This window comes from Lichenostomus cassidix, chromosome 29 (assembly GCF_008360975.1).
Source record: "Lichenostomus cassidix isolate B80296 chromosome 29, HeHo_3.0, whole genome shotgun sequence".
Lineage (NCBI taxonomy): Eukaryota > Metazoa > Chordata > Aves > Passeriformes > Meliphagidae > Lichenostomus > Lichenostomus cassidix.
The window spans coordinates 469,855-482,968 of NC_139509.1; the positions used below are offsets into that span (position 1 = coordinate 469,855).

Consider the following 13,114-nt stretch of genomic DNA (forward strand, 5'->3'; position numbering starts at 1 on the left):
AGCTGCTTTTTCTCACCTGGCTGAGCACAATTCCCAATTTGCCGGCTGAAATCCAAGTTAAATTCTCAATTTCCCAGCTGAATTCCAGGTTTACCCCAGGATGAGCTGCTTTTCCTCACCTGGCTGAGCACAATTCCCAATTTCCCAGCTGAAATCCAAGTTAAATTCTCAATTTCCCAGCTGAATTCCAGGTTTACCCCAGGATGAGCTGCTTTTCCTCACCTGGCTGAGCACAATTCCCAATTTCCCAGCTGGATCTCTGCCAGCCCAGCTGTCACTGTCCCCACAGCCCATAAACCCCGAGCTGTGTCAACACAGCCATTAAGGACCCGCAGAGCCTGTTTTATTCCTGTTTTATCTGTGTTTTATCTGTGTTTCCCTGTTTTATTCCTGTTTTATCTGTTTTTCCCTGATTTATTCCTGTTTTTCCCTGTTTTCTCCCGGGCTCCACATTCCAAGGGGGAATGCTGCCATTCCCTGGGAAGGAACCAGCAGCAATCACAGCTTCCCTGCTTTCCACTCCCCAAAGGTGAAACTGAGGCAGGAGCTCAGCTTCGGGTGAGCCTGAGCTGCGTGGGGTTTAATTAATTAATTGATTAATTGATTCCCAGAGCCTAACGAGAGGCCAGGCCATCCCAGCCCCGTGTGGAGCCTCAGGAACTGTGCCAGGAGCAGCACAAATAAATCCATTCAGAGCCAAACGCTGCTCCAGGCAGCAGCCCAGCCCCAGAAAAGCCACCAGAAATGAGGTTATTATTGATCTGGGCTGGAGAAACCCAAATTCCAGGAGAACAGAAATCCCTGGGATACCTGGGGCTGGAGGAGAGGTGTGATCACAGCTGGAAGTGCTCCGGGAGAGGGGAGAGGAGGGGAGGGAACTCTGAGTGCCACTCCAGTGCCACCCCAGTGCCATTCCCAGCCCCATTACCACTGCCATTCCAGTGCCACTCCCATTCCCAGTGACATTCCAGTGCCACTCCAGTGCCACTCCCATTCCCAGGGCCATTCCCACTCTCAGTGCCACTCCAGTGCCATTCCCATTCCCAGCACCATCCCAGTGCCATTCCCACTCTCAGTGCCATTCCCATTCCCAGCACAATTCCAGTGCCACTCCAGTGCCATTCCCATCCCCATTCCCACTCCAGCGCCACTCCCATCCCAGAGAAGGAAGCTCCTGCTCTGCCCTGCTCTGCCCTGCTCTGCCCTGCTCTCTCCAGCCACTCTGGGATTTCCCACAAATGCCAGGAAGGAAGCTGGGTGCTTTCAGCCTGGCCAGGAAAGGCTCCTTGTTGTTTCCCGAGTGCAGCTGGGAGCTTCCTGAGCTCGGGATGAACGTCCAGCAGCCCTGGCCGGGCTGGGAGCAGCAGGGAACGTGTGGGGACAGCTCTGTCCCTGCCAGGGCTCGGTGCCACCGTCCCTGTGCCAGCCTGGAGCTCCACTGTCCATCCTGGGTGAGGGAAACCAGAGGGGTGAGCAATTCCCTAAAAACACCAAAATGGGGAGCAATTCCCTAAAAACACCAGGGATGGGGAGCAATTCCCTAAAAACACCAAAATGGGGAGCAATTCCCTAAAAACACCAGGGATGGGGAGCAATTCCCTAAAAACACCAGGGATGGGGAGCAATTCCCTAAAAACACCAAAATGGGGAGCAATTCCCTAAAAACAGCAGGGATGGGGAACAATTCCCTAAAAACAGCAGGGATGGGGAGCAGCCTGCTGTGGGGAGCCAGCCTGGCACAGAGCTGCTGCTGCTGCTGCTGCTGCTGATCTCAGGGGGAATCTGCAGTGGCACAGGGCTGGGGCTAACCCTCGGGGTGCCCAGGGATCCCCAGGGGGATTTTGGAGTGAATTTGGAGCGAATTTGGAGTGGCACAGAGCTAATCCTGCCCCTCCAGGTGCCCAAGGCTCTCCCAGAGCGAATTTGGAGTGAGTTTGGAGTGAGTTTGGAGTGGCACAGAGCTCTCCAGGCTCTCCCAAGTGAATTTGGAGACAATTTGGAGTGGATCAGAGCTGCTCCTGCCCCTCCAGGCTCTCCCAGAGTGAATGTGGAGTCAATTTGGAGTGAATTTGGAATTAATTTGGAGTGAATTTGGAGTGAATTTTCAATCAATCTGCAGTGGCACAGAGCTCTCCAGGCTCTCCCGAGCGAATTTGGAGTGAATTTTTAATTCCTGTGCAGTGGCACAGCGCTGCTCCTGCCCCTGCATGCTCTCCAGAGTGAATTTGGAGTGAATTTGGAGTGAATTTTTAATTCCTGTGCAGTGGCACAGCGCTGCTCCTGCCCTGCAGGCTCTCCAGAGTGAATTTGGAGTGAATTTGGAGTGAATTTGGAGTGAATTTTTAATTCCTTTGCAGTGGCACAGCGCTGCTCCTGCCCTGCAGGCTCTCCAGAGTGAATCTGGAGTGAATTTGGAATGAATTTGGAGTGAATTTTTAATTCCTTTGCAGTGGCACAGCGCTGCTCCTGCCCTGCAAGCTCTCCAGAGTGAATTTGGAGTGAATTTTTAATTCCTTTGCAGTGGCACAGCGCTGCTCCTGCCCCTGCAGGCTCTCCAGGCTCTCCAGCCCGGATCCACCCACGGGTTGTGCAATCCTCCGTCCCGCAGGCAGAGCTCCGCAGCCCAACTGCCTCCGAGTTATTTTGGGGTGGGAGAGGAGGAGGGAAGAGTTTGCTGTGTGACCGAAGCGCCGAGAGCTCCGCAGGGCCGAGAGGAGAGCAGAGTTTGGGTTGTGAAGCTGCTCGGGAGGCTCAGAACCCTCAGCAGAGCCCGGGCTGGGATAGCAGAGCCAAGCCGGCTGAATAAACTGAATTTTGGCAGGGATGGGCTGGGAATGGATCCCCCCGGGCACGGAGGGTTTAACGAGGCGTTGGGGAAACCTCGAGCCAGGGCTGAGCTGCTCCCTGGGATGGAGATTGCTGCGGGTCAGCACGGAAAGGAATCCCAAAAAACGGGACAGTGTGACCTCGGGGTGTCAGAGAGAGGAAAAACCCCAAAAAACCAGGATAGCATCACCTCAGGGGTGTCAGAGAGGGGAAAAACCCTAATTTCTCCCTCGGAAGTGTCTCAGGACAGGCAGCAGCACCATTCCTGTCAGAACTCCAAACATTTACCCCAAACCAACTCCCAAACTCCTCATTTCTCACTCAGAATTGTCTCAGGACAGCCAGGAGCACTATTCCTCTCAGAATTCCTCACACATTTACCCCAAACCAACTCCCAAAATCCTAATTTCTCACTCAGAAGTGTCTCAGGACAGCCAGGAGCACCATCCCGTCAGAACCTCACAGTTTTACCCCAAACCAACTCCCCAAAACCCTAATTTCTCCCTCAGAAGTGTCTCAGGACAGCCAAGAGCACCATTCCTGTCAGAACTCCACACTTTTACCCCAAACCCTCCCGGAGCAGAGGAGCTGCAGAGCAGCCCCAGGGTGGCTTTGTCCCCTCGGGGACAGCGAGCCTTTGTCACAGTCCTGTCAGACGTGAAGAGCAGCCAGCCCTGGCCAGGGAACCAGCAGGCCCCAGACTGGAAAAAAAGCTTTTTTTCTGCACTTAAAGCAACAAAAGCCTTTGGCTGGGAGCTGCCCTGAGGCTTTTCCCAGAGTGTAAAAATCTCAGGACCATCTCCATGAAAATAAACTGTAAATAAATTAATTTTTATGACAATATCATTATAAAAATATATAATATACCCACTTATATTATATATTTTTATAAATAATACATCAATTTACATAAAAATAGAAATATTCACACACATTTCTGTGTTTATATATAAATACACATAAATACACCCAAAATCCATGCAAATGCACCTAAATAAATCCAGCCAGCAGGGCTGCCAAGCCCCCTGCGTGCCGAGGGCAGCTCTGGGAGCAGCATTGTTATTCCAAGCAGCACGGAGGAATTCGGGGCAGGAGCTGCCAGCGGGCTGGCCATGCTCTCCAGGAGCTCACAGCCCTGCTGGCACTGCCACCAGCAGCCCCAGCCCGGAATTTGGGGAGGTTTGCCTCGGAAAATCCTCCCAGACCTCCCTCTGCTGAGCTCCAGCAGGGACTGGAGGAGCTCAAATGGGGTTTTTTTGGGAGAAGGGGAGGGAAAATGGCAATTTTAGGGGTTTTTGGGCATGAAGGGAGCTGGGAGAAACCCCAGTGTGGAGCTGTGTGTGTCCCTCGAGGTGGCACAGCTCTCCAGGCTCCCTCCTGTGCCATTCCCAGTTTTTGGAGCTCAGAGAGAATTGGTTGAGCCAAAAAACCTCCCATTCCAAACGTGGCCCAGGTAAAGCCCCCGAATTCCTGGTGTTCCAACCCCAGCCAGGCCTGGCAGCTTCCCAAAGGCACCAAAACCTGCCCAGGTGAGCAGGGAGAGCCAGGAGCCTCCTGGGCAAGGAGGAGATGGAGCTGCAGGGCGAGGAATTCAGCCAGGACTGATTGCTGCAGAAGCTGTAAATCCCAGCTCTGGGGAGGGAGAGGAGCTGGGAGAGAATGAGGAGCTCTGTGGGCACTGGGAGTGGTGGGGATCCTTACTGGGAATGCTGGGGATCCTTACTGGGAACGGTGGGGATCCATACTGGGAATGGTGATCCTCACTGGGAATGCTGGGTGCAGGCACAGCTGGGCCAGCCTCAAACTCTGGCCACAACTCGGGTTAAACTCAGGTTAACCTTGGCCACAACTCGGGTTAAACTCAGGTTAAACTTGGGTTAAACTCAGCCACAACTCGAGTCAAACTTGGCTACAACTCGGGTTAAACTTGGGTTAAACTCTGGCCAAAACTCGGGTTAAACTCAGGTTAAACTCAGCCATAATTCGGGTTAAATTCTGGCCATAATTCGGGTTAAACTGAGGTTAACCTTGACCACAACTTGGGTTAAACTCAGGTTAAACTCTGGCCACAATTTGCGTTAAACTCAGCCACATTTAAATTCAGCCACATTTCAGGTTAACCTCTGGCCACAACTCAGGTTAAACTAAGCCACAATTTGGGTTAAACTTGGGTTAAACTCAGCCACAATTTGAGTTAACCTCTGGCCACAACTCGGGTTAAACTCAGGTTAAACTCAGCCATAATTTGGGTTAAACTTAGATTAACCTTGGCCACAATTTGGGTTAAACTCAGGTTAACCTTGGCCATAATTTGGGTTAAACTCGGGTTAAACTCTGGCCACAACTTGGGTTAAACTCAGGTTAAATTCAGCCACAATTCTGGTTAACCTCTGGCCACAATTTGGGTTAAATTCAGGTTAACTTTGGCCACAATTTGGGTCAAATTCAGGTTAAATTCAGCCACAATTCTGGTTAACCTCTGGCCACAACTCAGGTTAAACTCAGGTTAACCTCTGGCCACAATTTGGGTTAAATTCAGCCACAATTCTGGTTAACCTCTGGCCACAACTCGGGTTAAACCAGAGTTTTCTGGGTCTGGGCCAAGAGGGTTTGCAGAAGTGCAGAATGAAGGGCTGAGCAGCACCAGGAGATCCACGGAGCATTCCAAGCAGGAATTTGGACAGAAAGCTGGGAATGCTGCTTGGATCCATTTTCAGCTTCTCCACACCTCCAGCAAATTCCCCAAGCAGGAATTTGGACAGAAAGCTGGGAATGCTGCTTGGATCCATTTTCAGCCTCTCCACACCTCCAGCTCACAGCAAAACCACCTCTGGCTGCCCTGCTGAACTCATCCTAACATCCTCCACCCCAAATCCCCTCAGAGCCCAAACTGTGACCCCAAAACCGCCTGGAGTGGGAGGAAATCACTGAGGAATCCCACAAGCAACAGGTGCTGGAGGTTTGTCACCAAAAGGTTCTTTTCTTTTCCACTCCTGCCTGACTGCTGCACAGCTTGGTGATGGATGAGGGGGAGGAAATTCCACTTTGGGAAATCTGGCTTTGAGTCTCAGTGTCAGGAATGGGAATGGAGAAAAGAAGGAGGGAAAAAAAGGAGGAAAAAGGGGAAAAAAGGAGGAAAGAGGGGAAAAAAGGAGGAGAAAGGGGGAAAAAAGGAGGAGAAAGGGGGAAAAAAGGAGGAGAAAGGGGGGAAAAAAGGAGGAAAAAGGGGGGAAAAAAGGAGGAAAAAGGGGGGAAAAAAGGAGGAAAAAGGGGGGGAAAAAGGAGGAGAAAGGGGGAAAAAAGGAGGAGAAAGGGGGGAAAAAAAGGGGAAAAAGGGGGGAAAAAGGCCCTGAGAAAGTCCAAAGGATAAATAAATCCAAATTGCAAAGCAGGCGATTCCAATTCCAGCCCAGCTCTGAGGCATTTTGGAAGAAATGGGAATAAAGCTGTGAAGGAGAAGCTGAACTTCTTTCAGGCCACATCCTTTCATTCCTGCCATCCTTGCCTAGTTCCCAGCTGACCCCACAGGGATCAGGAGCTGCACCTGCCCAGGTGAGCTCCTGACACCTCCTCATCCCACCCTGAGCCCCAGAGGCACTGCTGGGGAAAACTGGGGAATAGGAACCTCCAGAAAGCAGAAATAAAACAGAAATTCACGTCACAAACCAGCCCTGGGCAGAGCAGGGCCCAGTCAGAGGGAAAGAGGATTTAAGGAGGTTTTTTCCCAAAGTTTGAGTCCAAGTTTTCCTCCTCCTGATCCCAGCAGAGGCAAGGAAAGCTCTCCAGGGTCACAGGGATTTGGGGTAACAGCTGGACAGGAAGGGAATTCCCAGGAAAAGTGGGAATAACTGCAGGGGAGGAGGGTGGACACAACCCCAAAGTGACCAGGGAAGTGTCCAGTGTCCCCCAGCTCGGGATCTCCGAGAGCCAGCACCCAAAAATCGGAATTTTGCCCAGGAAAAGGGCTGATTTCAGCAGATTTCAGCAGATTTCAGCCCCTCAAAGGGCTGATTTCAGCTCCTCAAGGCAGGAAGGCCCAGGGAACACTGACTCCCAGCTCAAATCCTGATCAATTCATAGGATCAGAATCAAAACCTTCCCAAAATCCTTTCCAAAATCCTTCTCCAAGCCCTCAGAGCCCACAGAGCGACCAGAACCGGCGCAGGACTCACCCCATCCCTGCCCAGAGCTGGGAGTGAGCTCTGCCTTCAAGGAAAAGAGGATGCCAAGCCTCCCCTGCTCCCCAAACGGGAATCTGGCTGCTCAGCCCACCTCCCACAGACCTTCCCCCGCCTCCACACGCTGCAGCTATTCCTGGGCTCTGCCGACAAAACCCAACCAGAAACCCTCCAAGCAGGCTGGAATGGCTGCTGGATTCCTCCCCAGAGCTGTCTGAGGGACAGAGCTCTGTGAAACCCTCTGCCAAGGGCTAGAGAAGCTCTCTGGATCGTTCCCAGGGGAATAAAGTCCTGAAAGGCAGAGGGAAGTGGGAAGTTCACTGCAGTTGGTGACACTTTGTGTTAAACTGGAACGTTGTCCTGCGAGGGACAGTGGGGACAGCAGAATCAGGGCAGAGGGACACGGAGAGGGGCAGCAGGAGAGGACAGGGCGAGCTGAGCGTGGCCAGGGGGTCAGTGGGGTCAGCCAGGCGTTGTCCACCCCTGACAGGAGCAGCTCAGGTGAGATCCCAGGTGAGGTGAGCAGGTGGAGGTTCAGCCAGAGCCTCGATGGGGATTAACCCCTGGCTGCCAAACCAACTCCCCAAACTCTGCAATTCCTGATGTTTGCACGTTCCTGCTGCTCAGAGCCACGGCAGGCAGTGACCCCACGGACTGTCCACACCCCTGGACCCACAGAGTCCAACCATGGGGTTCCTCAGCTCCTCACAAGTCCCACAGGACCCCCGAGGGGTTCCTCAGTACCCCACAGGTCCCCCACAGGACCCCCGAGGCTCCTCCAGCCTCTGAGGTGACACACTCGCCACCCCACATCTCCTCAGGGTCCCAGGCCTGCAGACCAAAGGGTCTCCCCGACTCATGGCCTCCAAAGACACCCCCAGACCCAATCCCCGGTTCCCCTCAGGGCTCTCAGCCCCAATCCCTGGTCCCCCAGCCCCAATTCCCGTTCCCTATAGGGCTCTCAGCCCCAATTCCCGTTCCCCTCAGATCCCCCAGCCCCTATTCCCGGTTCCCCAGCCCCAATTCCCGGTCCCTATAGGGTTCTCAGCCCCAATCCCCGGTCCCTACAGGGTTCTCAGCCCCAGTTCCCGTTCCCCACACGTTCCCCAGCCCCTGTTCCCGGTCCCTACAGGGTTCTCAGCCCCAATCCCCGTTCCCCACACGCTCCTCAGCCCCAGTTCCCGGTCCCTACAGGGTTCTCAGCCCCAGTCCCCGTTCCCCTCAGGTCCCCCAGCCCCAGTTCCCGTTCCCCACACGTTCCCCAGCCCCTGTTCCCGGTCCCGCTCCCGCTCCCCGCGCTCCCCCCGGCACCGCCCGGGCCCCTCGCTGCTCTCAGCTCCGCCCCCGGGGGCGTGGCTTGGCCGCCCAGCGGCGCCCCCTCGCCCGCCATTGGCCGCCGCGCCCGCCGCTCAGGGGCAGCGCGCGATGCGATTGGCTGCGGCGCGCTGTCGCTCAGGGCGGGGGCGGGGCGGGCGGAGCCGCTGCCTCACGAAAACTCGGGCAGAGTTGTGGGGGGAGGGGCCGGCCGGAGCGCTCGCCGCCCCCGGGGCTGCCCGGGGCTCCCCGCCGCCGCCCAGCCGCCCCGCCGCCCCGCCGCCGCCGCGCCGCCGCCGCGTTACCTGAGGGAGCCGCCGGGCCTCGCGCCGCCGCCGCTCGCGCTGGGGCTCCCGCCGCCCCCCCGCCCCGCGCGCCAGGCTCTCGCGAGACCCGCGGGGAGGTAACGGCGCGGCGGCCAATGGGAGCCCTCGGGGGCGTGGCCTCGGCGCTGGCGGGGCGTGGTCAGTACGCCCAGTGGGCGGAGCCAGTATTAGGCCACGCCCATTGTGCCTTGCCGTGCTGCGGGATCGCGAGCCGTGGGGACATGGGGACAGCGAGAGTGGGGACACTGCGGGCCTGGGGACAGCGAGAGTGGGGACACTGCGGGCCTGGGGACAGCGAGAGTGGGGACAGAGAGAGCCTGGAGACACCCCGAGCGTGGGGACAGCGAGAGCCTGGGGGGACAGCGAGAGCCTGGGGACACTGCAGGCCTGGGGACAGCGAGAGTGGGGACACTGAGAGCCTGGGGGGACACTGCGGGACTGGGGGACAGCGAGAGTGGCGACAGCGAGAGCCTGGGGACAGCGAGAGCCTGGGGACAGCGAGAGTGGGGACACTGAGAGCCTGAGGGGACAGCGAGAGTGGGGACACTGAGAGCCTGAGGGGACAGCGAGAGTGGGGACACTGCGGGCCTGGGGACAGCGAGTATGGGGACAGCGAGAGCCTGGGGACAGCGAGAGCCTGGGGACAGCGAGAGTGGGGACACTGAGAGCCTGAGGGGACAGAGAGAGCCTGAGGGGACAGCGAGAGTGGGGACAGAGAGAGCCTGAGGGGACAGCAAGCCTGGAGACACCCCGAGCGTGGGGACACCGTGGGCTTGGGGACAGCGAGCCTGGGGACACCGAGAGCCTGGGGACACCCCAACACCTCGAATCCCAGCCATGGCCGATGCCCCGGACACCCCGCAGGCTGGACTCGGCCGAACTGTCCCCTCTCAGCAGCTGGGACACCCCAAACCCCGATGCTGGCCCAGGACAGTCCCTCCCGGCTGAGGTGTCCCCACAGGCACCATGTCCCTGCAGGGAGGGATGCAGGTGACAGCCAGGGTGGCAGCCGCGGGTGCTCCCAGGGATCAGAGATGTCCCTTTGGGGACACAGCTGAGGGCTCCGGGTGGCAGCTGGGCTCACCACCAGGCCCCTGGTGCCACTGGCAGTGACACTGCCACCTCCCCAGGGTGACCCAGGGGGACAAACCCAGCTGCAGGCAGGTGACACTGGCCAGGGCCACCAAGGAGACACGAGGAGCACACAGACTGTCACCAAACCGTCTTTATTCCTGCCCGGCTGGGGGGGAGGTGAGGCTCCCCCGGCACTCCCGGCCAGGCACGGGGCCACCGTCCTGTTCCTGTCACCGCCAGCCGCCCTGTCACATGGCGAAGAGGATGAGGAAGGCCACCATGAGGCAGAAGAGCCCCATGGCCTCGGAGAGGGCGAAGCCCAGGATGGCGTAGGAGAAGAGCTGCTGCTTGAGCGAGGGGTTCCTGTGGGAGCAGCTGGGTCAGGGGGACAGGGGACACGGGGGGGACAGGGGACACAGGGGACACAGAGGGGACAGGGGGCACAGGGGACACGGGGGGACACAGGGGCACAGGGACACAGGACACAGAGGGCACAGGGGGCATGGGGACAGGGGACACGGGGGGACACAGGGGGCACAGGGGGCCTGGGGACATGGGGACACAAGGGGACACAGAGGGCACAGGGGGCACAGGGGACATGGGACACAGGGGACACAGGGCACAGGGGGCACAGGGGAAGGACACAGGGGGACACAGAGGGCACAGGGGCACAGGGGACATGGGGACACAGGGGGACACAGGGGGCACAGGGGGCTGGGGGCACAGGGGACACAGGGGGACAGGGGACACAGGGGACACAGAGGGGACAGGGGCACAGGGGACACAGGGACACAGCACAGGGGCACAGGGGAACAGGGACATAGGGGACAAGGGACACAGGGGACACAGGGGACACAGGGGGGCACAGGGGGCACAGGGGGGGACAGGGGCACAGGGGACACAGGGGACACAGGGGACACAGGGGGACACAGGGGACACAGGGGACACAGGGGGCACAGGGGGGCACAGGGGGACACGGGGACACAGGGGGACACAGCCAGCGCAGTCCCTGCTCCCCACAGAGCCCCCCGTGCCTCTGGAGCCCCGTGTCCCCACAGAGCCCCCGTCCACCCAGAGCCCCCTGTGCCCCCTGTCCCCTCAGAGCCCCTGTGTCCCCAGAACCCCCCTGTGCCCCCAGAGTCCCCTGTCCCCTCAGAGCCCCCTATCCCTCAGAGCCCCCAGAGTACCCTGTCCCCTCAACCCTGTCCCCCCAGAGCCCCCCTGTCCCCCAGCCCCCGACCTGGCGTAGCCCATGATGAGGCTCAGAACCCCCTGTCCCTCAGAGCCCCCTGTCCCCTCAGAACCCCCCTGTCCCCAGAGTGTCCCCCGTCCCCCCCGCTCACCTGGCGTAGCCGATGATGAGGCTCCCGAACACGGTGCCGATGCCAGCCCCCGAGCCCGCCACGCCCACGGTGGCAGCGCCGGCGCCGATGAACTTGGCGGCAGTGTCGATGTCGCGCTGGGCAGAGCTCGTCCGCAGGGCCCGCGGCGCTCCGGGGGACACCTGCGGGACAGGGGCTTGAGCTCACCCCAGCCCGCCCTGTTTGCCCCCAGGGCAGTGTCACTGCTCAGGACACTGTCCCCAGCCCGTGTCCCCAGCCAGGTGTGTTACCTGCTCCGGGCTGCTCCACCCGGCTGACAGGGGCTGGCCCAGCAGCCGCGAGCTCCTCCTCACCTGTGTGACACACCGAGCTCAGCCGGGGTGACACCCACCCTGGGCTCCCCCCGCGGCACTGCCACCGCCCGCGGGACCCCCGAGGCCACCGCTGCCACCCCCCGGGGGACCCCCGAGGCCACCGCTGCCACCCCCCGACACGCTCAGCCCCGTTTCAGGGTCCCCTCGGTGACACCAGCCCGGGCTGTCACTGTCACTGTCACCGGGTCCCCTCGGTGACACCAGCCCGGCTGTCACTGTCACCGGGTCCCCTCGGTGACACCAGCCCGGCTGTCACTGTCCCTGGGTCCCCTCGGTGACACCAGCCCGGCTGTCACTGTCCCTGGGTCACCCCTCGGTGCTGTCACACCCCTCGGTGACACCAGCCCGGCTGTCACTGTCACTGGATCCCTTCAAGGTGATCGGTGACCCCGATGGGTGGGAAGGCTTTGTCACCACCAGGGTGGCACCGCTCACCTTGTGGGGCTCCAACCTGCCCCAAGTGTCCCCAAACCTCCCCAAAGTGTCCCCGAGGGGTCACAGGTCACCCCAGCCCGTGCTGCAGGGACAGGGACAGGGACAGGGACAGGGACAGGGGACAGGGATTGTCACTACTCACAAGCGCAGGAGCAGAGACGAACTTTGCACAGGTGAACATGGCGAGGACGGAGGGACACTGCGGGACACGGCTGGAGGGACACGCGGGGACACGGCTGGAGGGACACAGGCGACACGCATGAAGGGCTGAGGCACGGCGGGTCCGGCCAGGCGGGTGACCCCGGCCGGGGGTCACACAGGGGACATGGGGACACGCGGGACGGGCAGGACGTGTCGCTGTCACCCGGGTGGCACCTCCCGGCAGTGGCACCGCGGTGGCGTTTAGGGGTCAGGGATCCAGGGGTGCAATCCTGCGGTGTCACCGCGGTGGGGGACAGGAGCTTCCCGGGCCGCTGGGCCGAGAGGGACAATGGGGGTCTCAGGGACAGCCTGGGGACACAGCCTGGGGACACAGTCTGGGGACACAGCCTGAGGGGGACAGCCTGGGGGACAGCCTGGGGACACAGTCTGGGGGGGACAGCCTGGGGACACAGCCTGGGGGACAGTCTGGGGACACAGTCTGGGGACACAGCCTGGGGGGACAGTCTGGGAGTACAGTCTGGGGACACAGCCTTGGGGGGACAGCCTGGGAACCCGCAGCCCTGGCAGGGCTCGAGGGGACTTGCAAAGAGAACCCCAAAAAGCCACATGAGGGAACATTCTCCCAACCAGGGGATCCCAGGCCGCTCCTGAGGGGCGACACCGGCCTTGTCCCCCACAGCCGGGGAGCTCCGTTCGCCTCCCGCCCCGCAGGGCTCCGGCTGCCCTCGCTGCCTGCCCGCGGCTCGGTGTCCCCGCTGTGGCTCTCGGTGTCCCTGGGCTCTGTCCCCGCTGTGGCTCTCAGTGTCCCCTCTATGACTCTCGCTGTCCCCAGCCCTGTCCCTGTCCCTGTCCCTGTCCCTGTCCCTGTCCCTCCCCAGCCCCTCTCCGCTCCCCGGCCCTGTCCCTGTCCCTGTCCCTGTCCCTCCCCAGCCCCTCTCCGCTCACCGGCCCGCCGCCCCTCTCACCGCTCCGCCGGGCAGGTCGCGGCCGCTCCGAGTGCGCAGGCGCGGCCGGAAGCGCCGCCGGGAGGTGGCGGGGGCTGCGCGGCGCCCCCTGCCGGCTGGGAGGACTCGGAGCGGAGCAGGGGCGGGGCCAGCGGGGGT

The 13,114-nt window shown here is 60.0% G+C and overlaps 2 protein-coding genes across 2 annotated transcripts in view; both read right to left on the bottom strand.

Moving 5' to 3' along the window:
- Positions 1 to 8,722, bottom strand: part of LOC146425767 (cyclic AMP-dependent transcription factor ATF-7-like) — a 48,377-nt gene extending 39,655 nt beyond the window's left edge. Inside the window, exon 1 of the mRNA XM_085041311.1 lies at positions 8,624 to 8,722. The gene's annotated coding sequence lies outside the window, so the exon portion shown is untranslated. The remainder of the gene's footprint in view (positions 1 to 8,623) is intronic.
- A 1,132-nt stretch (positions 8,723 to 9,854) lies between these two features.
- Positions 9,855 to 12,173, bottom strand: LOC146425768 (ATP synthase F(0) complex subunit C2, mitochondrial-like). The gene is made up of 4 exons (XM_085041326.1): positions 11,992 to 12,173; positions 11,331 to 11,393; positions 11,062 to 11,222; positions 9,855 to 10,081 (listed from the first exon to the last, which is right to left on the bottom strand). Exons 1-4 carry the CDS (start codon positions 12,028 to 12,030, stop codon positions 9,967 to 9,969), a joined length of 378 nt encoding a protein of 125 aa, XP_084897452.1. The 5' UTR covers positions 12,031 to 12,173; the 3' UTR covers positions 9,855 to 9,966.
- Positions 12,174 to 13,114: the final 941 nt, after the last annotated feature.

Bases quoted from the DNA above. Each gene is read 5' to 3' on its own strand.
- LOC146425768 (XM_085041326.1), bottom strand. From the start codon at position 12,030: ATGTTCACCTGTGCAAAGTTCGTCTCTGCTCCTGCGCTT. The intron at 11,223-11,330 runs GTAACACACCTG...CCTGTCCCGCAG, and splicing joins GGTGGAGCAGCCCGGAGCAG to GTGTCCCCCGGAGCGCCGCG. The intron at 10,082-11,061 runs GTGAGCGGGGGG...CTGCTCCCACAG, and splicing joins CTCATCATCGGCTACGCCAG to GAACCCCTCGCTCAAGCAGC.